Source organism: Gekko japonicus, unplaced genomic scaffold (assembly GCF_001447785.1).
Source record: "Gekko japonicus isolate JY-2015 unplaced genomic scaffold, Gekko_japonicus_V1.1 scaffold206, whole genome shotgun sequence".
In the NCBI taxonomy this organism is placed as follows: Eukaryota; Metazoa; Chordata; class Lepidosauria; order Squamata; family Gekkonidae; genus Gekko; species Gekko japonicus.
The window spans coordinates 223,935-246,865 of NW_015160842.1; the positions used below are offsets into that span (position 1 = coordinate 223,935).

A 22,931-nucleotide genomic window follows, 5' to 3' on the forward strand; every position below is an offset into this window, starting at 1 on the left:
TAGCGGACTGGCTTGGACAGAGTCAACTGAAACTAAATCCGATGAAGACGGAGGTCCTATGCCTGAATCGGAGCGGTACGGGGGTAGGGCTCCCACTCCCGGCCTTCGGTGGGGTGCCATTGGTGCCAGCTCCGAGAGTCAGGAGTTTGGGAGTGCTCCTGGATGTTTCCCTGACAATGGAGGCCCAGGTAGCAGCCACTGCCAAGGTGGCCTTTTATCATCTACGGCTGATTAGGCAGTTGGTTCCCTTCCTCGAACGCAATGATCTGGCATCAGTGATCCATGCGATGGTCACCTCAAGATTAGACTACTGCAATGCTCTCTACATGGGGCTGCCCTTGGGGCAACTTCGGAAGCTGCAGCTGGTGCAGAATGCCGCAGCCAGGTTGCTGGCGGGTGCCCCTATGCGGGAGCACATCCATCTGGTGCTGAGGGCGCTGCACTGGCTGCCAATAGCGTTCCGGATACGCTTCAAGGTGCTGGTTATGACCTTTAAAGCCCTTTATGGTCTGGGGCCTACCTACCTGCGGGACCACCTTTCCTCGTATGTTCCCCCGAGAGCACTGAGATCCGAGTCACAGGATCAATTAGTCCCCCCTGGCCCTAGGGACGCCAAATTAACATCTACCAGAACTAGGGCGTTCTCTCTGGCAGCACCAACATTATGGAATCAGCTCCCCCAGGAGATCCGCGCTCTCCAGGATCTTAGTCAGTTCCGGAGAGCGGTGAAGACGGAGTTATTCCGCCAAGCATTCAACAACCTAGATTGAGTATGTCAGCACTTATAGTCGCCATCTTGTGTATATTATAATGTATAGTATAATGTGGATAAATTGTGATTTTAATGTATTGTATATTGTTTTAGATGTATTGTTTTATTGCTTTTATTGTTGTAAGCCGCTCTGAGCCGCTTTGGTGGGAGGGCGGGGTAAAAATCAAATCAATAAATAAATAAATAAATAATGCTAATGAGTTATGCTAATGAGTTCCCCTAGCTCTTTTTCTACGAAATGACCCCTGGTAGAAGTTAAAACATATAGAATGTTTCTAGTTTATTCTGAAAGCTTCACATAAAAAACAGGCTTGATCAAGTTAAGTAAAGGAACATCTGTGGAAATATTTTAGACGGAATACATTGGGCCCATGTCTTCCAGACTGGTTTGTTTGTTTTCCAGAAGGATGCAGCTGTAGCTATTTAAAGTGCAGTTACCATAAAGTATTTTATGTATAAATAAATACAGGCATTAAAGGGTGTGCATTAAACCAGTGTCTTCTAAACAGAAAGACTTTTTAAGTGAAAAAAGTTCAGTGTTTCAATTTTCCCCCTGTATATGATCCATGCACTAATGTAACTCTATCCTGTATATTTACCAGTATTAACAGTATATAATCATTTGTTACTTGCAGGGCTTGTAATTCAGTGTTTACAGCTCTGGACCACTGTCATGAAGCTATAGAAATAACTAGTGATGATCATGTAATACAGGTATGGAAAATGTGCACATAGTATGCGTACTGGATACTGAAAATAGCACATGCTTTCTGAACACACTTATAAGATGCAAGCTTTACTTGTTTGTTGGCATTAATTTATTGTTTTACAGTATGTTAATCCAGCTTTTGAGCGAATGATGGGCTATCAAAAGGGAGAGCTAATTGGAAAGGAGCTTACTGAACTTCCAAAAAGTGACAAAAACCGTGCAGACCTACTGGACACAATCAACACATGTATCAAAAGAGGGAAAGTAGGTGACTAAATTCCATCTGCATCCTTCAATTATTGAGATGTCTTTTGTTTCCGAGTTGAAAAAGTTTCTCCTCAGTTCCTTTTTGGTAAATTACAAATAAAGGACAAGGCTTCATCTTAGCTATTGCTCTGTCAAAGTGGTGGCAAATACAAGTGGCTAGATCTTAGACCTTTTGTCAAGAAGATGGAAGACATTATCCATTATTTTGTCTGTAATGCCAGTGCTTATAGGGAAAAAAAGTAGACAGCCACATTGGTCCATAGTCAAATCCAAAACAGATGCCATGTAATACCTTTTTATTACGACCAAGCAACATATACAATACATTGTGTAAGCTGAACTTGAATAGTTGTGCTTCTGAAATGTGCAAGGCTGAGACTTACAACAGAACCTGGCTTTTTTGCATGGAATTTGGAAACTGAATTTTACCTGCCAGGTAGATATCCTCGTTCTACCAGATATGAGGGGACCACTCCCAGAATGAGGGACATACTGTTCCTGGTTCTAACCCCTTTTATCATTGACAATGTGATGGTGTAGACCAGGCACGTCCAACTTCGAACAGGTAGTGATCTATTTTTTTCCGGCCAAAAGTGCCGGTGATCTACCACCATGAAAATAAAGTTTCAAATTAGTTTCAAATTAGATTTTAACCCACTAAAGTTGGGTTCCACTGCGCCGCCGCCGGGCCCCCCCCCCCCATTTATAATGCAACTTCTGTCATTTACTGGTAAGCAAAATAAGCAAAAACAAAACAGAGAGATGAAGATCCAGAAAGAACTGCAAACATTTTTTATTTTTTATTGAATTATAATTTTCTTTAACTGTCTCAATAACTTTCTTTAACTTTTATTCAGAGTTATTTGTGTTAAATGTAGGTCAAATATTGATCCAGGCTGATCTTGCGCAATCTTTAAAACTTCGCTCTTGCTCATTAGTGAGACGTCTGAGCCTGCATTTCATCCACCAGCTTTTTGAAGTTGGGTGAATATTGCGTGAGGGCCAGTCTCAGGGAATCCTGGAGATGTTCATCTGTCATGTTGGAATGCTGTGTACTGTTTGTCATTTTCACACAACGCAGATTCACACAAATAAGTTGAACCGAAACAGGAGTATACAGCTTCACTGCATCTTGTCAAGTTTGGAAATCAAAAAAACCCAAACACCTGTCCAGCAAACCTGGAGACCAAGTGGGGCTGATGATCTACCTCTGATCCGTCCGTGATCTACTGGTAGATCATGATCTACCTGTTGGACATACCTGGTATAGACTTAATGAGCCAGTCAAGGTTCATGATGACATTATTATGGGAAATTGTGATTGCCCTTTCATCTAATATTGTCCATATCCTTTTTTTCACACCAGATTTCATTTAAAGGGCCTGTTTTAAAGGCTAGACCATATAACCTTCCTTATAGTAAATGTTATCTAAAAGAAAGGATGGATAAGTGATAAGCTTGAACACAGATGTGATATGTGTGATAAGAATCCCTGAGATAGCATGAATTTACCCATTTTAACTTTTTGCTAGAAACTTTATGGCAGAATATGATACAGTAAAGCTCTTCATGTTCCATTATATATTATTGCTAGGAATCTTTAAAAGCCTCATGAACTGCCTAGTACTTTGGCCTAACTAAGCCAATAGGATGGAGTATCTTAAATCCTATCCACTTTGCTTTGTTTGTTTTTGAATACAGGATTGCAAACTGTCTTGTGTATTGCTTTTACTTTGTTATTTAGGAATGGCAAGGAGTTTATCATGCACGGAGGAAATCAGGAGACAGTATTCAACAGCATGTGAAGATAACTCCTGTGACTGGCCAAGGAGGGTAAGTATGTTAACTAAAAACTAAATTGTGTTTTGTGTTCTCTGTTAAACAAACTCTGAGTATATGTGTATGTATCTATTTATCTATTTAGCTAATCAACTTTCAATGTGTGTGCAAACACATTCTAAATACACACACACACACAAACACCACTCTGTTACTAAATACACACACAAACTCACTGTGTTATTAATGTTGATTTAAAACATAAGAGCCTTGCTGGGTCAGACCAGTGGTCCATCAGGTCCAGCATCCTGTCTCACACAGTAGTTAACCAGTTATTCTGGAAGACATGAGTGGAACATTGCTGTTGCTGACAGGGCATAGAGGCTGAGGTCTTCCACTCATGTTGCCTACTGGCACTGGTATTCAGAGTTTTGCTGCCTTTAAATGTGGAGGTTCCTTTTAATCACTGTGGTTGGTAGCTACTGCTCACCCTGTCCTCCATAAATTTATCTAATCCCCTGTAGCCCATCGATGCTTGTGACCATCACTATATCCTCTTACAGTGGATTCCATATTTTAATCACTAATTGAAGAGAAATAGAAGGAGCATTGCTAATTCCTTGTATGTTGACTAAAGAGTCAGGAAGTTCCATTATGCCTATGCAACTCCACTATCTCAATCACATCATAATTTTTATACAATTGTTACTTTGTGTGACTGGGAAGAACGTGTACCCAGACAGACAAACATGTGAATGGAGTCCCCCTTCCAGTTTGGGTCCACCTTCACAGTTGGAAACCCTAACTGTAAGGAAGGAAACAACCTTCTGCCTCTTACTCCTAGGAGTCCCTGGCTTAGGTTTTATATCTGGCTTAAGAGAATGTGTCCAGTCGAGGCAACAATATACTTGGATGGCCATGAAGGGATTTTTTTTTACTAAGTAACGAAGTTACTTGTGAAAGTCTGAATTCAGCACTAAGGTCCTGAATACGGTAATATCAGAGATAGTTTTTCAAGGCAAGAAACTGAAGTACTTCTTAAATATTTGGAGCTGCATTAATACAAAATGTAAAAGCTGGAGAAGAGCTGCAAAGAGATGGAAGCATGTAACTTGACCTGCAAAGAGATGGAAGCATGTAACTTGACCTGGGAACAGGAAGATTTCTGTAGCTACACTCAGGTGAAACGAGCAGAAATGCACACAGGAATTTCCCAGGCAGGACTAACTATTGCAAGACACCTCACAGAGTACACCAGAAGAGGAGAGAATGAATGTCCTCAGAAGGTAGTTTAGGGGCAGATTCTGGCAAGTTATCGCCTTGAATGAAAATAAGATTTCTTCTCAGCCTTGGAGAAGGGGAATCTTTGTGAGCTAACCACTATGCTTTCTGATCAGTTGAAGGTTAGAAGGGGGGGTCTCAGATTCTTGAAATGTTTATGAGTAAGGAAACCCGTCTAAAAATGTGAATGTTATTGAGAAGATGATGAACTATATAATATTGGATTGGATTCATTACTCCCTTCTGTTAAGTGAGGATCAGAAAGACCTTTCTCCTTCAGGGAAGAGTCCTCATTTAATGGAAGGAAGTCACTAGATCCAACACAGTAATGTCATAGTTAAAAAGAAAAAGAAAAACGATCAAGTCAGGTTTTTTTACAAATTGCTACCTAATCACCATTTCTGTTCTCATTATGTTTATTAGTAACCATGGATTATTTTATATTGCTAGGAAAATCAGACATTTTGTATCTATCAAGAAGCTGTGTTGCACCAATGAAAGCAACAAACAGGTACCATGTTCATTTTGCAGCATATAACCTGCCAGTTTAATTAACAATTTTCTTTTGTATCAACAATGTATATTCAAAAATTCTAAATCCAAATATTGTCAGGTTATTTTGAAAAATTATTTAGGTGAGATACACATTTATTTGATCAAGCAACATGATTTGGTACCTAGCTCAAGAGTGCCACTTTTGTTTGTAGCTGAAACTGTAAGATGGATATCCGAAGTACCTGAAAGTTATGTAGCTATTACAGTTACATAGAACTCATAATTCAAAGGAATAGAAAAATAACTGTCTCTTGATTGTGCAGATAGTTAAATTGTTTATATGTGCAAATGGAGACGTAGGAAGTTTATATACACACACATAGTAGGCAGTTTGTAGATACGTGAGTGTCTATGCAGTTCAATTTTAGCAGAGTCAAAGGAGTATATGTTTGTTTCCCTTAATACCAGAGCTACAAGATTCATCACGATGGGAAGAGCTCAGGAGACCAGTTTCATTCAGGTTAGAAAATGGTTTTTCCTTATATGGCCTCAGTAGAAAATGAAGAACTACTTCTGCTTTTGTTCTGAAGGGTAACCCCATAAAGGTAGCTAAGAAACCCCTCTGTGTGACAGTACGTTCCTATTGCTTGGAAATAGTCTGCATGCCAAACTGCTTAGAACATAAAGAAGAGCCCTGCTGGATTAGACTGGTGGTCCAGGTAGTCCAACATCCTGTTTCCCATAGTGGCCAACTGGTTGCTCTGGAGGACCAACAAACAGGGCATAGATGCCAAGACCTTCCCTCATGTTGCCTTTTAGCACTGAATGTGGAGGTTCCCTTCATTCTACGTGACTAGTAACCGTTGATGGACCTATTGCCCATTAATCTATCGAACCATCTTTTAAAGCCAGCTGTGCTTGTGGCCATCACTATGTCCACAGGCAGTGAATTCCATAATTCAATTATTTGTTGAGTAAAGAAGTATTTCCTTTTGTTTGTCCTGTACATCAACTTCATTGGGTGTCCCCAAGTTCTAGTATTATTGGACAGAGAGAAACAGCTCCCTGTATCCACTTTCTCCACTCTATGCATAATTTTATAAAACTCTGTGTACATGTTCTTCTTGTAGTGTGAAGCTGACCGTGCAGAAGGGTTTCTTGATAGCCTCAATAAACACAGCCAATCTTGCCTGTGCACTCATATCATTTGCGCATATTTGAAGAGAGAAGCGGTTTTTAAAAATCATGAAAAACCCCATGAAGATAGTTGAATTGAGATTTTACGTTTCCTGCTTAGCTGTTTCTTTTTGACAGCTTCATTTGTTACTTACTTTCGTTCATGCTGACCACAGCAATCCTAAAGTAAGCCTTAATTATGAGTCCTTGATCTTTGGTCATAAGCACAATTTAATTACTGTTTTTCCTTTGCAGTGAAAGTGATTGCTTACAGATATATATATATTTTTAATCCTAATTGCAATCACAGGAATTAAAAAAATAACAAAAAATGTACTGGGATGTAAAGGACAATTTACTTTGCTTTGAGAACTATTGAAAATTAAAGGATAGTAGAAAATAGATAAATGTATAAGAATAACTGTTGAAGGATAAGTTACCTGTGGTTGTGAATAAGGAGAAAGGGAGGTATGGAGAAAATTTAAGAATTGGGTTGGAGGTTGGAGCACTGTGGGAAGCCGAGAAGGGGGGGGGGAGGGGAGGATATATAATTGTATAAGTTTTGATATATGTTTGAACTTTTTAAAATTATATCCTAATAAATTGTTTTGGGGGGAAAATAACAAAAATGTAATCCTGAAAAATAAAATAAAAATTAATGAGCAATACTTTGGCTGCAAAGAGAAAAGTGATAACTAAAGCCCTCTCTTCCATGAAACAATACTTAAATATCAATACAGAAATGTCAGGGAGTGTAAGAGAACAGGGTAACAAAGTAAGGAGAGAAATTAAAGTGACAGTAAAAACAAAGGGATGTAATGTAAAGGGACATTGCAGAGAAAAACAGAATGTTTCATGAATGATATTTACTTTCAGGTAAGTATATAGTAAGATTCTGCCCATAGGGATAGAATTATTACACTATACACTGGGGTAGTTCTGAAGTGGTTCACCTCACTCCTCCAAGGTCAGGGACAGAGGGTGGCTCTGAGAGAGAGGGTGTCAACTAGGCACCCCCTAGTATGTGGGGTTTCTCAGGGGTCAGTCCTCTCTCCAGTGTTGTTTAACATCTATATGCACCCCCTCACCCAAATTGTGCGGAGTTTCGCACTGGGATGTCACCAGTACACTGATGACACCCAGCTATATCTGTTGATGGGTGGCTGGCCAGTTGCTGCCCCAGTAAATTTGGCCGAGGGGCTAGAGGCCGTGGTGGGATGGTTGAAAAAGAGCCGGCTGAGACTGAATCTTACTAAGATGGAGGTTCTGTGGCTGGGTGGGGCAGGTTTGGGGCACCAACTCCCGGCTCTTGACAGTGTGCCCCTGATACCGGCACCAAATGTCAAAAGCCTGTGTGTGATCTTGGATGCCTCGCTATCAATGGAGGCCTAAATCACAAATGTTGCCCGACTGGCATTTTCCCGGCTGCACCAGGTCAGGCAACTGGCTTCCTACCTGTCCTGTCCTGACCTAGCCACAGTAATCCATGCAACGATCACCTCCAGATTAGACTGCTGTAACTTGCTGTACATAGGGGTACCCTTGAGACTGACCCAGAAACTCCAACTGGTCCAGAATGCAGCAGCGTAGGTTGTTACGGGGACCCCATAAACAGCACATATTCAACCTGTGCTTCATGAGCCACACTGGCTCGGAGTGGGGTACCGGATCAAGTTCAAGGTTTTAAGGCTAACCTTTAAGGCCTTTAACGATCTGGGACCCATGTATCTTCAGGACTGCCTCTCCTGGTATACCCCCTGAAGAGCATTGCACTCAGAAGATAAGATAAAAACCTACTGGTGGTCTCGGCCTGAGAGATATCTAGCTGCCAGGACAGACAATGACGGTTTCCATCTGACTTGCACTCCTGTCTCTTGCCTCCTCCCTGTGAGGCAGTGGCGCAACTGGAAGTTTTAGCACCATTTAATTAGATTAATTATTGTATTTTTATTGATTTTACTATGAATTTCATGTATGATTGTTGGTTTTATTGATGTACCTAAACCAGTTTGGTGTAGTGGTTAAGTGCGCTGACTCTAATCTGGGAGAACCGGGTTTGATTCCCCACTTCTCCACTTGCACCTGCTGATGTGACCTTGGGTCAGTCACAAGCTCTGGCACAGCTGTCCTTGAAAAAGAGCAGTTTGTGTCAGAGTTCTCTCAGCCCCACCCACCTCACAGGGTGTCTGTTGTGGGGAGGGGAAGGGAAAGGAGTTTGTAAGCCGCTCTGAGACTCCAAGTGAAGGGCGGGGTATAAATCCAATCTCTTCTTCTTTTTCTAAACCCTGTTCCACAGGGGAGGGCAGTCTAGAAACTGAATTTAATAAATAAATATATTAAGTGGTATTTGGAACCACTATTTTAATTTCACTTGCAGCTGATCTCAGATGTGACTGAGAAGCACAAAAGTGTCCTACCCCTATGAGATCAGTGAGTTCAATTGATCATGGTGATTACAGTAGTTATATAGATATAAGAATCCTGAAGCCTGACAACTTTAATTTGTATAATGACCAGCTGCAAAGGAGAATCAAGTTATTCCTGCAATTCCTGCACATTACTTTCATACCAAATTAAGGTCGTGATCACACACAGTAAATAATCCACTTTCAATCGACTTTCAATGCACATTGAAATTGGAGTTTGCCAGTTCACACAGTAAAAATCCAGTTGGAAAGTGGATTGAAGGTGGATTATTTAGTGTGTGTGATCACAGCCTAAGATTAGTATGTGGTAAGGCAGCAGCATAGACTATCTTTAAGACTCAGAGCTAAAAGAAGTTTGTTTCTGTTCTATTTCTTGTAGTCTCTCCCCCCCCCCCGCCGCTGTAGGTAGATCATGACATATTCTGCTGTAAAATTCTTCACCTGTAAAAGTAAGAGAATTAAAATTTACACTGTTAAACAAAGGGTATGTGTGGCTGTGACACCCATTCTGACTGCTTTTAAAATGTTTCCTGTAATATTTATAGAATCTCACTCCTTCAGATGCAAGAACAGGAGGAAAGAATCCATTGATGTCAAATCTATAACTTCTCGAAGCAGTGATGGTAAGAAAATACAGATATTAAAAAGCCAGAGATCTTGCAAAAGCAGCAATCTTCCTTACTGCTAAAATCCAAGGGAGTAGCATCTGATTTATCTTTTATGGTTTTTATGACAATCAGCTCCCACCTGCCTGAGCTATAGCAGATAAAATAAGTAATTAAATGATCAGTGGAAATGTTTTGCAGATCACCTGTTGGTGGTAAATCCATTTGTAATTCCTTGGTTACTTAAGACCCTGGCTGAGATAAAATCATACACCAGCTGCTCCACTTGGGCACAAGAATATTTGGGGTCCCACTGTTAAGTAGTAGCCTTCTCCCCACCCCCTTCTTCATGTGGTTTGGGGGCCTCCAGAGTAGCAATGTTGCCTCTGGTCCTGTGTGCTTTCTGCGCATGCATGGGGGAGGGGTAAATCGGCTTTCGAACAAGTACTTGATTGAATGTATAGGTCACACTCATTGAAAACGATGGATTTTGTGAAAATACAGCTTCTATTTGCTCTCAAAACCCAAATATTTATACTTAATGGCAGCCCCAAGCTTACAGAATCGTCGGTATTCATCTGTGGCAAGAATTCACTCCATGACGATAGAAGCTCCAATTACAAAGGTAGGAGTCAAATATTTTCTACAAATCTGCTATAAGAATGGGAACAGGAAGACTTTTCAGACAGCCTGATGGAGAGGAAGTCCTGAATTTTTCAGTCAAAAAGGATTATCTTTGACCACCTTGTGAATTTGTAGTTCATATATATTTGCATCTAAGAAAGAGCGATACATTTTTCAGACGATGGTTCCATCTTGTATATCAGCCTGCTGCCAACCTTTAAGCTGGACAGAGTGTATACATATCACTGTACTATTGTATAGTGATATGCTGTTGCTACCGTATGTGTTTGTTTATTCCATATAAATTAGTACTTTATCACAATTACTGTGCAAGATGCATTTTCATAATATAGAAAAGTATTTTTTAAAAAAATTCTCATTTCAACCTGCTTACAAGTCACAGTTCTGGGGACCATGATAAAATGGAGGGCTGTGACTTCCCAAAGAATGTCCACACAGTAGAAAAGAATATACAGTACTGACCGAATCAAAAAATACCTTGGCTGTGTTTTGCACATGTGGAAAGGAAAGTTGTGATACAATAGCTCACATTTCACGCGAGTAGATTACAAGCTTTATTTTTGGCATTTCCACTTGCACAATTATTGTTGCACATGCAGAATTCCATGGCACCAAACCCACCGTTTATTACTACATATGAACTTATCCAATATGTTTTTCGTCACTTTCCTAACAACAGAGGGAGAAAAGTAGTGAACAAGTTGAAACTAGGGAAATCTGAACTTGTTGCATACCAGACGTATGACTGATGGCAGTGGTATTTATCTTTCAAATGTCTTTGGGTGTAAACTCGCAGGAAACAGGCAACTGATACTTTCCTACAATAGCGAATGGTTGATCTATGAAGCCCAGCTTTCGTAGTTCAAGCATATTTTCATCCTCAATGGGGCTGAGTTTATGGGGCTGAGATTATGTTTTACAACTTTTTTTGCTTCTCATTGAAATAGAAAATATTGATGCCCTTTCTCTCTAAGAATGAGTAATTGTGTTTGTTAAATTTTAAATTACCTCATATTTTCAGTCTCCTCAGAAAGGACAGAAATATTTTAAATATTTTCTGTTAAAAAATTTATACACCGTTTTCCTCTTCAAAGGGAACTCAGAGCTGCTCATAGTAATTAACTTGTTTGTTCATTTGTTTGGAAAATTCTTATGCCATCTCTCCAGAGATCCTGCCCTAGGCAGTTCGCGATAAATAACTAAGGTGATTAATTGGTTAAGCAATTGGCAGTCCTTTTAGGGTCTATTTATATTTAACAAATGTCTGAAATCAGCAATGGGATTTTTATATACAATACAATTCTCTTCTTTGTAACTCTACAGGTCATTAATATAATCAATTCAGCTCAAGAGAACAGTCCTGTAACTGTTGCAGAGGCGTTAGATAGAGTTTTGGAAATCTTACGGACAACAGAACTTTACTCTCCTCAATTAGGTACCAAAGATGAAGATCCTCACACTAGTGATCTTGTTGGAGGTCTGATGACTGTGAGTAAGAAGGCAATATTCAAGCAAGCAACTTCACTAAACAATATAGAACTGTTTGTTGAAAGTGCACATTCTTCTGACTGAGAACCAACAACTTTCTTCAAATACATTAGAAACAGGAAACCAGCCAGGGAGGCAGTGGGGCCCTTGGACGACCAAGGGGTAAAAGGAGTATTGAAGGATGATAGGGAAATGGCTGAGAAGCTAAATGCATTTTTTGCCTCCGTCTTCACTGTGGAAGATGAGAAGTGCTTGCCCACTCCAGAACCACTGATTTCAGGAGGGGTGTTGAAAGACCTGAGTCAGATTGAGGTGACGAGAGAGGAGGTCCTAAAACTGATAGACAACTTAAAAACTGAAAAATCACCAGGCCCAGATGGCATACATCCGAGAGTTCTGAAAGAACTCAAATGTGAACTTGTGGATCTCCTGACAAAGATATGTAATCTTTCCTTAAAATCTGCCTCCATTCCTGAGGATTGGAAGGTAGCTAATGTCACTCCCATCTTTTAAAAGGGTTCCAGAGGAGATCCGGGAAATTACAGGCCAGTCAGTCTGACGTCGATACCGGGTAAATCGGTGGAAACCATTATTAAGGAAAGAATTAGTAGGCACATAGATGAACAAAACCTATTGAGGCAGACTCAGCACGGTTTCTGTAAGGGAAGATCTTGTCTCACTAACCTGTTAATGTTCTTTGAGGGGGTGAACAAACATGTGGACAAGGGGGATCCAATAGATATTGTTTACCTTGACTTCCAGAAAGCTTTTGATAAAGTTCCTCATCAAAGGCTCCTAAGTAAGCTCAAAAATCATGGGATAGAAGGACAAGTCCTTTTATGGATCAAAAACTGGCTAGTTCATAGAAAACAGAGAGTGAGTGTAGGTGGGCAATTTTCTCAGTGGAGGGTGGTAAGCAGTGGGGTACCGCAGGGATCAGTACTTGGTCCACTGCTTTTTAACTTGTTCATTAATGATTTGGAGATGGGAGTAAGCAGTGAAGTGGCTAAATTTGCGGATGATACAAAGTTGTTCAGGGTGGTGAAAACCAGTGAGGATTGTGAGGCACTCCAAGGGGATCTGTCAAGGATGGGCGAGTGGGCGTCAACATGGCAAATGGGGTTCAATGTGGCCAAGTGCAAGGTGATGCACATTGGAGCCAAAAATCCTAAATATAAATACACATTGATGGGGTCTGAACTGGCAGAGACTGAGCAAGAGAGAGATCTTGGAGTTGTAGTGGATAACTCACTGAAAATGTCGAGACAGTGTGTGACTGCAATAAAGAAGGCCAATGCTATGCTGGGGATTATTAGGAAGGGTATTGAAAACAGATCAGCCAATATAATAATGCCCCTATATAAATCAATGGTGAGACCTCATTTGGAATACTGTGTGCAGTTCTGGGCACCACACCTTAAAAAGGATATTATAGCTTTGGAAAAAGTGCAGAAAAGGGCAACTCGAATGATAAAAGGGTTGGAACACTTTCCCTATGAGGAAAGGTTAAAGCGCTTAGGGCTCTTTAGCTTGGAGAAAAGACGACTGAGGGGTGACATGATCGAGGTTTATAAGATTATGCATGGGAAAGAGCAGGTAAAGAAAGAGGTACTTTTCTCCCTTTCTCACAATACAAGAACTCGTGGGCACTCCATGAAACTGCAGAGCGTTCGGGTTAGAACGGATAAAAGGAAGTACTTCTTCACCCAAAGAGTGATTAACACTTGGAATTCACTGCCACAGGAAGTGGTGGGTGCTACAAGCATGGATGGCTTCAAAAGGGAATTAGATAAGCATATGGAGCAGAGGTCCATCAGTGGCTATTAGCCACAAGGTATAGCTAGGGGCTCTGGGGCAAGTGATGCTCTGTCTTCTTGGTGCTTGGGGGGGTCAACAGTGGGAGGGCTTCTAATGTCCTGGCCCCACTGCTGGACCTCCTGATGGCACTGGTATTTCTGGCCACTGTGTGACACAGAGTGTTGGACTGGATGGGCCTTTGGCCTGATCCAACATTGGCGTCTCTTATGTTCTTAACTACAATGACCCCCTCCCCCCCCCCAAAGAGGGAAGCTCTGTTGTTTCAGATCAGTGTCTACTACAAAGCAAAACAAGGTGGTTAACTCAAGTGTCACATTTAGAGCATAGCTCCAGACAGGGGCACACTAGCCAATTAACTTAAAGAAATATTCCTGGTGGGCCTTTGCACTGCAGGGCTACTAGCAACCTGGAGCAAACAGAGCCAAGTCCTAGTAGCTTTTCTTAGCACCATAGGGGCCACTACACCTGGCTTGCTCTACAGACATTTTAACTTCCCAGTCCATGCCTGGCTCCCAGCCATTTCAGTAAGGCTGCTGCAAGAGAGGTTCCCTGTTCAAATTTCATGTCCCAGGATTACATTTCATACCCCAGGATTTTAACAAGAAAACAGACAGTAGTGTGAGTTTTCATAAATTATGATATACACAGTCTTCATATGACTTTTCCTACATAAAGGAAAACTGGTAACAATCGCCCTGAGGTTCTGCTCAAAGCCTACATCTCTTAATTGCATTTTAGTTCAGTTTCTTTATTTACAGCATTCCTGGGTACAGTGGAATGGAGGTAAGCAGAAAAATTGTGAGGGAATAGCCTATACATAGGCAAGAACTGTAAAACTTGAACCTCCACCGACATGATGATGATCATTATAAGCACCATAAGGAACACACAGTGCACACTAGAGAGAGTATCTTAAGCTCATGTCTGAAAGGTTTGCCCTGGATTGCCATAGTGGATTTCTGTGCATACATACCATAAGAATATGCTCAGAAACAGTATAGACTAAGGTATTATCTCAGTACGCAGCCATGAAAGAGGACAAAGTGTTCCTTCCACTAATTCCTCAGTCACTTTGAGTTCCATCGAATCTGGAAAATGCAGTAGAAGACTTGGTAACTACTCCCTCGCTTTTGCTGAAAAATTCAGTATCACTTCTAGTTAACTCTAGAAATTGAATCCTAGTGCCAGCTTCAAGTCCTCAAGGCCTGGTACATGACAGCTATATAAAGCTTTCTGTACTTTTTAGGATGCACAATAAAACAGTGAAATGAAGTACACCCAGAGAAGAATACAGAGAAGAGCTTACTGAACATCATACAGCAGAGAAGTTTTACTTTATTTTTGTACAGTAGTGATTAGATACTGGACATCTGTAAAATTGCACTGTATTCTCAATAGGGATGCCAGCATCCAGGTGGGACCTGGAGATCCCCTAGAAATCAGAGATCAGGTCCCCTGGACAAAATGGATGCTTTGGGGGTGGACTCTGTGGCATTGTAGCCCACTGAGGTCCCTGTCCTCCCCAACCTCTGCCCCCAAATTTCTAGGAGTTTCCCAGCCTGGATCTGGTAACCCTACCTCCCCATCCCCTGCTACTGGCCGGGGGAGGGGGGGCTGGCAATCCTAATTCTTGACAGAATTTGATTTTATTTATAGAATCAATAGTCAGCCTTTTCCCGAGAAATAGAGTATGTATATAAGAAAACTATATATGGTTTTATGATATTTTGGAGCACATTATTTAAGTTGCATAGTTGATAAATTTAGTGACCCTCTGGATTTTTATATGCATTTTTGGATGTCCCAGCCCTTTTCTGTTTCAGCTTTTGAGAGTGCATTTTCCTACCTTTTTCTTTGCCATAGAAAACCTACCACAGACAATATCTTTTTGCTTCATTATAGGATGGCTTGAGAAGGTTGTCAGGAAATGAGTATGTATTTTCTAAAAGTAAGTTTATTTTATTTACAAAATTTATACCCCACCTTTCTGCAGTCATCTGGGCCACCAAGACAGCTATACTACACATCTTAAAAACCATTAAAACCATGCTAAAATAACGTGGTGGAGGTGGAAAGAGCTATCAAGTCACAGCTGACTTATGGTGACCCCATAGGGTTCTCAAGGCAAGAAACTAACAGAGGTGGCTTGCCATTGCTGGCCTCTGCAATGCAATACTGGGCTTTGTTGGTGGTCTCCCATCCAAATACTAACCAGGGCCAACCCTGCTTAGCTTCTGAGATCTAATGAGATTGCACTAGCCTGGGCCATCCAGGTCAGGGTTAAAATATACCCTCGAAAACATTAAAACGACAAAGCATACGGCAGGAAGGTGGTTTCACTGAGGAAATGCCAGATGAAACAAAGAAGGCATCACTCACTGGCAGAAGATGACCACAGAAGGGGACAGGCAGGTCTCCATGAGGAGAGTTCCAAAGTTTTGTGCCCCAACCAAGAAGGCTCTCACCCAGGGTGCCACCTGGCCTAATCTCAGAAGGCAGGGGACCTGCAGCAGGGCTACCAAAGAAGAAGTTAAGATCATAAGGAAGTAAGTTTATAAGGAAGTTCAAAGAAGGGGAATTCATAAAAAAGTAGTCAGTCCTTCAGGCATTTTGATCCCAAACCATACAGGGCTTTGAATTGTGCCCAGAAACAGATTGAGAGCCAATGTAGACAGGCCAATACTGGAGTGATATGGTCCCTATGTCCCACTTTAGTCAACATCCTGGCTGCAGCATTCTGCACCAATTGAATTTTTCAAGCACTTTTCAAGGGCAGCTTGATGTAAAGTGCATTGCAGTCATCAGATCTAACCAGGGCATGCATCCCAGTGGCCTAGGAAACACCGCAGCTGGGTAACCAGTCAAAGCTCCTGGCCACAGCTGCCATGTGCTTATCCAGCAGTAGTCTTGGGTCCAAGAGTACCTTCAAACTATGGACCCGTTCCTTCAAGGTAAGTGCAACCCCATCCAGAGTCAGATCTTTCACTTACCTGTAACCACTTCCATTTTGTTCAGATTAAGCTTTAGTTTGTTAGCCAGCACCCACTCCAAAACTGCGTCCAGGAACCAGTTCAGGGTTTTTACAACCTCCCCAGGCTCGGCTGGAAGTGCAAGATAGAGCAGAGTGTCATCCACAGTTGGTAACAACCCAGATAACCTCACTTAACACTGTCATGTCAACATTCCCATCTTTATATATACATCTTTCATTTTTGTTAACACTGCAGATCAGTTAGTCATCACTGAAACCACTGGTACAAAGAACCACACATATTCATATGCTATATTGTTTTTAAAAGACTGTTGAATTTGCATATCAAATTATGCAATGATTTGAGATTATTATACATGCAATAATTTGAGATTATACATTTGAGATTATTCTTTACCCTTCTCTGACCAACCCCAAAGTTCCTTATTACAGATGCTGACCTGGAACTCATTGGAATGGCTGGCTGCATTTTGTACTATGGATTGGGTAGAATTTAGGGCCATCAGTTGTTACTCGTGACCAGTTGCCTACAGATAGAGCTGGATCAGAATCAAAGGCATTAGTAGCTTTGGAAAATATGACTGGCTATGCATTTTCATATTTGTATAAAAAGCTTAAATTTAAATGTTTAACTCTAAACATTGAGACTTTAAGAGCTGAGCTAGATGTGATAGCAGCAGTTCTGTATGCTTAAATGCACATGGAGTGAAGCCCAGTTTAAAAGCAAAATGGGGACTCAGATGACGAGACTAGGACCTTCCAACTGCATACAGTTTATCTCCCTGAAGCCCCTGTTTCCAAGTGCTTTTCTTTCAGCTGAGGACATTGTTTATATCATAGCCAGTCTAGGGAGAAAAGTGCTTGAGAAGAGAAGGTATAGAGCAGAGGTGTCAAATTCATTTGTTACGAGGGCCAGATCTGACATAAATGTCACTTTGTTGGGCCAGGCCATGTGTGCCATAAAATATAACACAAGGTACTGGAGATATAAACTTTATAAAGATGATTTCAGATGCCAAATGGCAATAGCAGGCATGATTGGATTAGTGTGATATGCAGACTGGTGGAAATATCAGCACTGGTGTGATATACAGAGGTGTGGAGATATCAGTATTTAATGAGACAGGAAACCTAGGTCTTAATTTGGTACAGGGGGATTCAGTCTGAAGAAGTGAGCAGTGACTCACAAAAGCACATACCCTACCACAATTTTGTTAGTCTTTAAAGGTGCTACTGGACTCTTTCTACTACTATTAGAAACCACAACATTCAAAAACCAGTGGGGGAACATTTTAACCTTCCAGGACATGCAGTTGCCAACATAAGAGTAGCAGTTCTCTTACAAAGGAATTTCAAAGGGAAATTAGAAACATAGACTGCTGAATTGCAACTGATAATGAATCTCAAGACAATGAAAACTCCTGGACTGAATTGAGACCTAGGTTTCTTCTCTCATTACCAATGCCTGCTATTTCATTTGTCATCTGAAATCACTTCACTCTCCAAGATATAAGGACAGATGGACTCACATTCCAGTCGTATCTGAAGAACTGAGCAGTGATTCATGAAAGCTCATGCCCTGCCACAAATTTTGTTAGACATTAAAGTGCTGCTGTGCTCTTGCTCCCTTTCACTAATAAGGAATGCAAGCTGTGATGTCCCCCGCCCCTCTCTCTGGCATGCTCCCTTTGGCTCTTTCATTTCCTCTTTGTCTCTAAAGAAGAAAAAGTGTGCTTGCACACAAAAGCTTATACCTGCCATAAAACATTCCTGGTCTTCTTAAAAGTCCCACGAGGTTCCATTTCTCCCCCTCTCTCTGGCTCTTTATGTCATTCCCTCCCCCTCCCTCCCCAGAGGAGGGAGAGAAGGAGCCCTCAGCCATTCGAGGGAAGGCTTTCTTTCTCTCCTCTGAAGCAACAAATAGGAGAGACTAGGGGAAGGGAGCTGTGATGTTAGAAACAGGAAGCAGCACAGACTCAGTTGCTCTCGGGCCTGATTGGATGCTTGCAGGGGCTGGCTCCAGCCTGTGGGCAATATATATAGAGCATTAAGTTGCACACTATACTTCTCTCCTATATAACTTATTTGCATGTGGACCCCCCATCCAGGGGGAGTCTTAGCCAATAGGCAACAGGGACAGCTGCCCCAACCCCTGCACTTGAGGGGCAGCTGTCCACAGCCTCAACCCCCAAGGAAGAGGGAAAAGAAGAATAAGAACAGGCTCCTGCCACCACATCTGGGGCTCAGGTGACTAGCTTTCAGGGGCAGCAATGGCTCCCACCCACTCCACACAGGATAAGGACCACCCCTTGCTTGGCCCTGGCAGGCCAGACGGAGGTGGCAGTGATTCTGGAGCCCCATCCTGGACTTTTGTCCAGGGCCTCAGAATCACTAAAGACCCCTCTGCATCCTCCCTCCTCTTTACAAATGATTGGAGTGGTTCCATTTTTAAACAGAAAACTGACATGGTTGTATCTTGTTTGGCTCTAAGTCTTAATTTTTACTAAGTATTCTTTGAATATCACAATAACTCTAAATAGCCATAATTAGTTTGTTTGTCATTTGGGCAGATATGAACCAGAGCCATGGTCACCTCTCAGTGCCCGTTACCATCAATGATGTTCCACCCTGTATTGCACGCCTACTAGAAAATGAAGAGAGCTGGGACTTCAATATTTTTGAATTGGAAGCTGTCACACATAAAAAGTAAGACTTTTCTGTCTGTATAGATAGAAAGAAATAGAAGGGGAGGGCAATCATTGAAGTGGTCCTGACATGAAAGAAGCCTGTGAATAATTTGCTTCGATGTGTTGATCTGTTCCTGCCACAGTGATGAATGCTGATGTAGGAAGCATGAATAATTTGTGCTTCCACTTTCTTGAAATGGGTGTAATTTCTGAAGCTGCCAGGAATATTTTTTCTTTTTAATTCCATATATATTTTGCTACCAACTGGTTTTACATGAGTTGGGTACAATGGATCCACTCTCTCTCTCTTGTTATCCGCATACCCAGAATTCCCTCTAAGTACACCTACATAATGTCACCTACCTCGCTTTCCTCAAAGTCCTCCACGAAACCCACCACTTTCATAAATACTTTGGCATGTGTCCCTCAACACTGAAACCCAGTCCAAGAGTATGTATCTACATTTGCTGTTATTCTTCCCTTTTAGCCTTATTGATCCTGCTTTTCCCAGCCATTTCTTTTTCTAATTATAAAAATTTAGCTTGTAGGCTTTTCAGGGCACTGATCTGCATAGTTGCTTATAATAAAGTGATGGCATTATTTTTTAATAACCTAAGGCTTCCTTCAAATGTCCTTTGCTACAGGATGTCACTGTCAAAAACATTCCTGCATTCAGATGTCATGACAAACAGAGGTGTCTTCATGATGGGCACATACACATCTTTTTGCTTTGCTCACATGCTTCCCTTGCTGTTTTCTCCCTTTTTCGACCCTTTCCCTCTTCATGCACAGAACACTTTGGGAAGCCCATGATTCCCCATAACATCCAACTATAGTCATGTGGGCGAATTAGAGTATGTTTCTTCTCCACAAACTGGCATTCTAAACCTCAGTTTAATCTCATTTTAGAAAATGCAGACAGGTGCATGACATGGAAGGAATCTCCAAAACGCCCAGGTTCCTCCGTTTGGATGTTACAGTGAATTGGAGTCTGAGTGAAGTCTTCACCTGTTGGGGGAGGAGTGAAGGAAATATACAAGCACCTCAACAAATGGTGCTCATTCCCATAATGGACAAACCTGTTTGTCATGGCATGAGAATGCAGCCAAAGACAACAGCGTGGATAGATTGATAGATGCTGGCTATCCTCACCTGGTTTACTGTTTTCTTGCTGTGTTTCAGGCCACTGGTTTATCTAGGGATGAAAACTTTTGCCCGCTTTGGTGTCTGTGAGTCTTTAAATTGTTCAGAAGCCACACTACGAGCCTGGTTCCAGGTGATTGAAGCCAACTATCATTCCTCCAATTCCTACCATAACTCCACCCATGCAGCTGATGTCTTACATGCTACTGCATTCTTTCTGGGGGAAGACAGAGTTAAGGTACAATTTCTGGTGTATTACTAACCCTTCTTCAAGTTTTGAGTATTTCTAAGGAGACCAGAAAGGAAGACAAGCTGGACTGGTTTTAATCATAGAAATACAGAAGCAGATTACATTAGGGAAAATATAAGAGAATTTCCCCATTGGAAGAAAAACTCGAGAATGTCACTCCTCCTTGTGATGAAGCTTCCAAGGAAGAAATGGAGCAATGTTTGCATACATGATAATCTATCTCAGGACAGGACTGGAACAATTTATACCATAATGTGGTATAATAATGTGGCAAAATTTCCCAGATTTTATCCCTTCAGGCTGCAGCAGGCGAGACTATGTGTTTGAAAACTGTGCCCCAAAAACAATTCTGTTATTTGAAAAATGGCCCATGAGAAAGTAGGTTAGGTTGAATACTTCTTCCTGACATACTGTTATTATTTGTGTAGAGAGTATTGTTGTGTTTTTTAATATGGAGTAGTCTTCAAACATGCAGACCACTACCTGTGGCCCTGAGGTGATAAAATCCAGGAAGTGCTAGTTCATTGTGTGGTCTTTATGAACTGGCCCAGTGTCTCTTCCGGCTGACACACCAAAATGTAATCCGTAGACTCATAAAATGAGAACATGGATAGTAATAGCTTTTTTGGTTATTCCCAAATGGTAGTTCACAATTTGCAACAAGTTATGGAAGCTTAGTGGGCTCCAGAGAAATGTTAATTGAGAGAGGAGTAAACCAAGGGTGTCCATTGTCCCCTAGGTTATTTGCATTAGCAATGGAACCCCTAGCAGATAGGATACGAAATAGTGGTAGAATTCAGGGATTTCAAATAGGCAAGGAAGAACTTAAATTGAATCTCTTTGCGGATGATATCCTGTTGACACTAAGTAACCTATTACAGGCAATAAAAGAACTATTAGTTATTTTAGAAGATTTTAAGTTAAACTCGGGGCTTGGAATAAATATTAAGAAATCTGAAATAATGTTTATTAATGTAGATAGAGAAACTAAAAGAGCGATACTAGAGTTAACGGGGATGAAATCAGGAGTTAGGAAAATTAAATATTTAGGAGTATATCTCGATAGAAATACAGAGAGGCTGCAAAAAATTAATTATAATAAGGTTTGGTCAACGATAATAAAGAAATTGAAGGATAAGAATTTGAGTATTCTAGGGAAAATTAGAGCAGTAAAGATGTTTATGCTTTCAAAGATGCTATATTTACTTCAGGTACTACCAATAGAACTAGATCAGGCAGTTATGAGGAAATAGGATGAACATATTAAAAACTGGGTGTTTGGATGGAAAAAAGCAAGAATGATTTAAAAAAACCCTAGTATATATGCCCCAAGATTACCTAGGATGGGGGTTACCATGTATACAAGCTTACTATGATGCATTTCAGCTAAAAATATTGGTGGAGTTAGAAGGGAGGAAAGAGGACAAGTGGGTAAGATTTGAATCTGCGATAAATAAGGGAGCAGGAAGTTATGGAATTTATACTAGAGATTTACGAAAAGAAATAAGACAAGCAGAGGGACCAAGGAAAACAGCCTTGCTTGTTTGGAAGAGGTGGGAAAAGGTATTGATGCCACAGACTTCGAAATGGACTCCACTTAGGTATATATGGGAGAAGGAGGTGAATCCAAAATTCTGGGAAGACCTGCAGGAGGAAGGAATATTAAGAGTGAAGGATATATATAATAGCCAAGGGAATCCATTAACACCTCAGGAGTTGAATCAAAAACTAGGAAACAGATACTGGTTAAATTCAATGGGATTATATTCTTTAATCAAACAGGATAAGTATAAAGAAGCTATTAAAAGGGAAGACATATGGAACAAATACTATATGTGAAAGAAATAAAAAAAGGGTTGGCAGGGAAGATTTATTTAGAATTGGTGAAAGATAAGGAATTTATGTTTAGAAGCTTAAAAAACAAATGGAACAAAGAAAAACAAATTACTATTGAAGATGTCAATAAGTTAATGGTGAACTTGAAGAAAATTAAGCTAGAAAAGTATAGAGAACTCGAAAGAAAGGTAATCTGGAAGTGGTACAGAACCCCTGACCAACTGGCATATATGATAAAAGGGATGAAACCTAATTGCTGGCACTGTAACGCAAAAGAAGGGTGGTACTCTCACTTACGGTGGGAATGCCCAAAGGTGACAGATTTCTGGGGAAAGATACGGGTTAAAATAGCAGCGCTGTGTAAAGTCAACCTGGATATAGATGTAGATTTATTATTTATGGGTGTATTGGGAAATCATAGAATTGAGAAACAAAATCAGGATATTTTCAAAGTAATGTTATTAGCAGCACATGCAGTGGTTGCATATGGTTGGAAGGAGAACTCAAAATGGACTTTAGAAAAATGGAATGAATATTTATATGAATATATACAATCAGATAT

General features: G+C 40.8%; 1 protein-coding gene across 1 annotated transcript in view; it reads left to right on the forward strand.

The window, feature by feature from the left end:
* Positions 1-22,931, forward strand: part of PDE8B (phosphodiesterase 8B) — a 68,219-nt gene that overhangs the window by 37,559 nt on the left and 7,729 nt on the right. Inside the window, exons 7-17 of the mRNA XM_015419534.1 lie at positions 1,408-1,486; positions 1,605-1,745; positions 3,493-3,581; positions 5,259-5,319; positions 5,772-5,823; positions 9,451-9,528; positions 10,059-10,135; positions 11,479-11,643; positions 15,364-15,409; positions 19,024-19,159; positions 20,323-20,521. Coding sequence (XP_015275020.1) covers positions 1,408-1,486; positions 1,605-1,745; positions 3,493-3,581; positions 5,259-5,319; positions 5,772-5,823; positions 9,451-9,528; positions 10,059-10,135; positions 11,479-11,643; positions 15,364-15,409; positions 19,024-19,159; positions 20,323-20,521 — 1,123 coding nt within the window. The remainder of the gene's footprint in view (positions 1-1,407; positions 1,487-1,604; positions 1,746-3,492; positions 3,582-5,258; positions 5,320-5,771; positions 5,824-9,450; positions 9,529-10,058; positions 10,136-11,478; positions 11,644-15,363; positions 15,410-19,023; positions 19,160-20,322; positions 20,522-22,931) is intronic.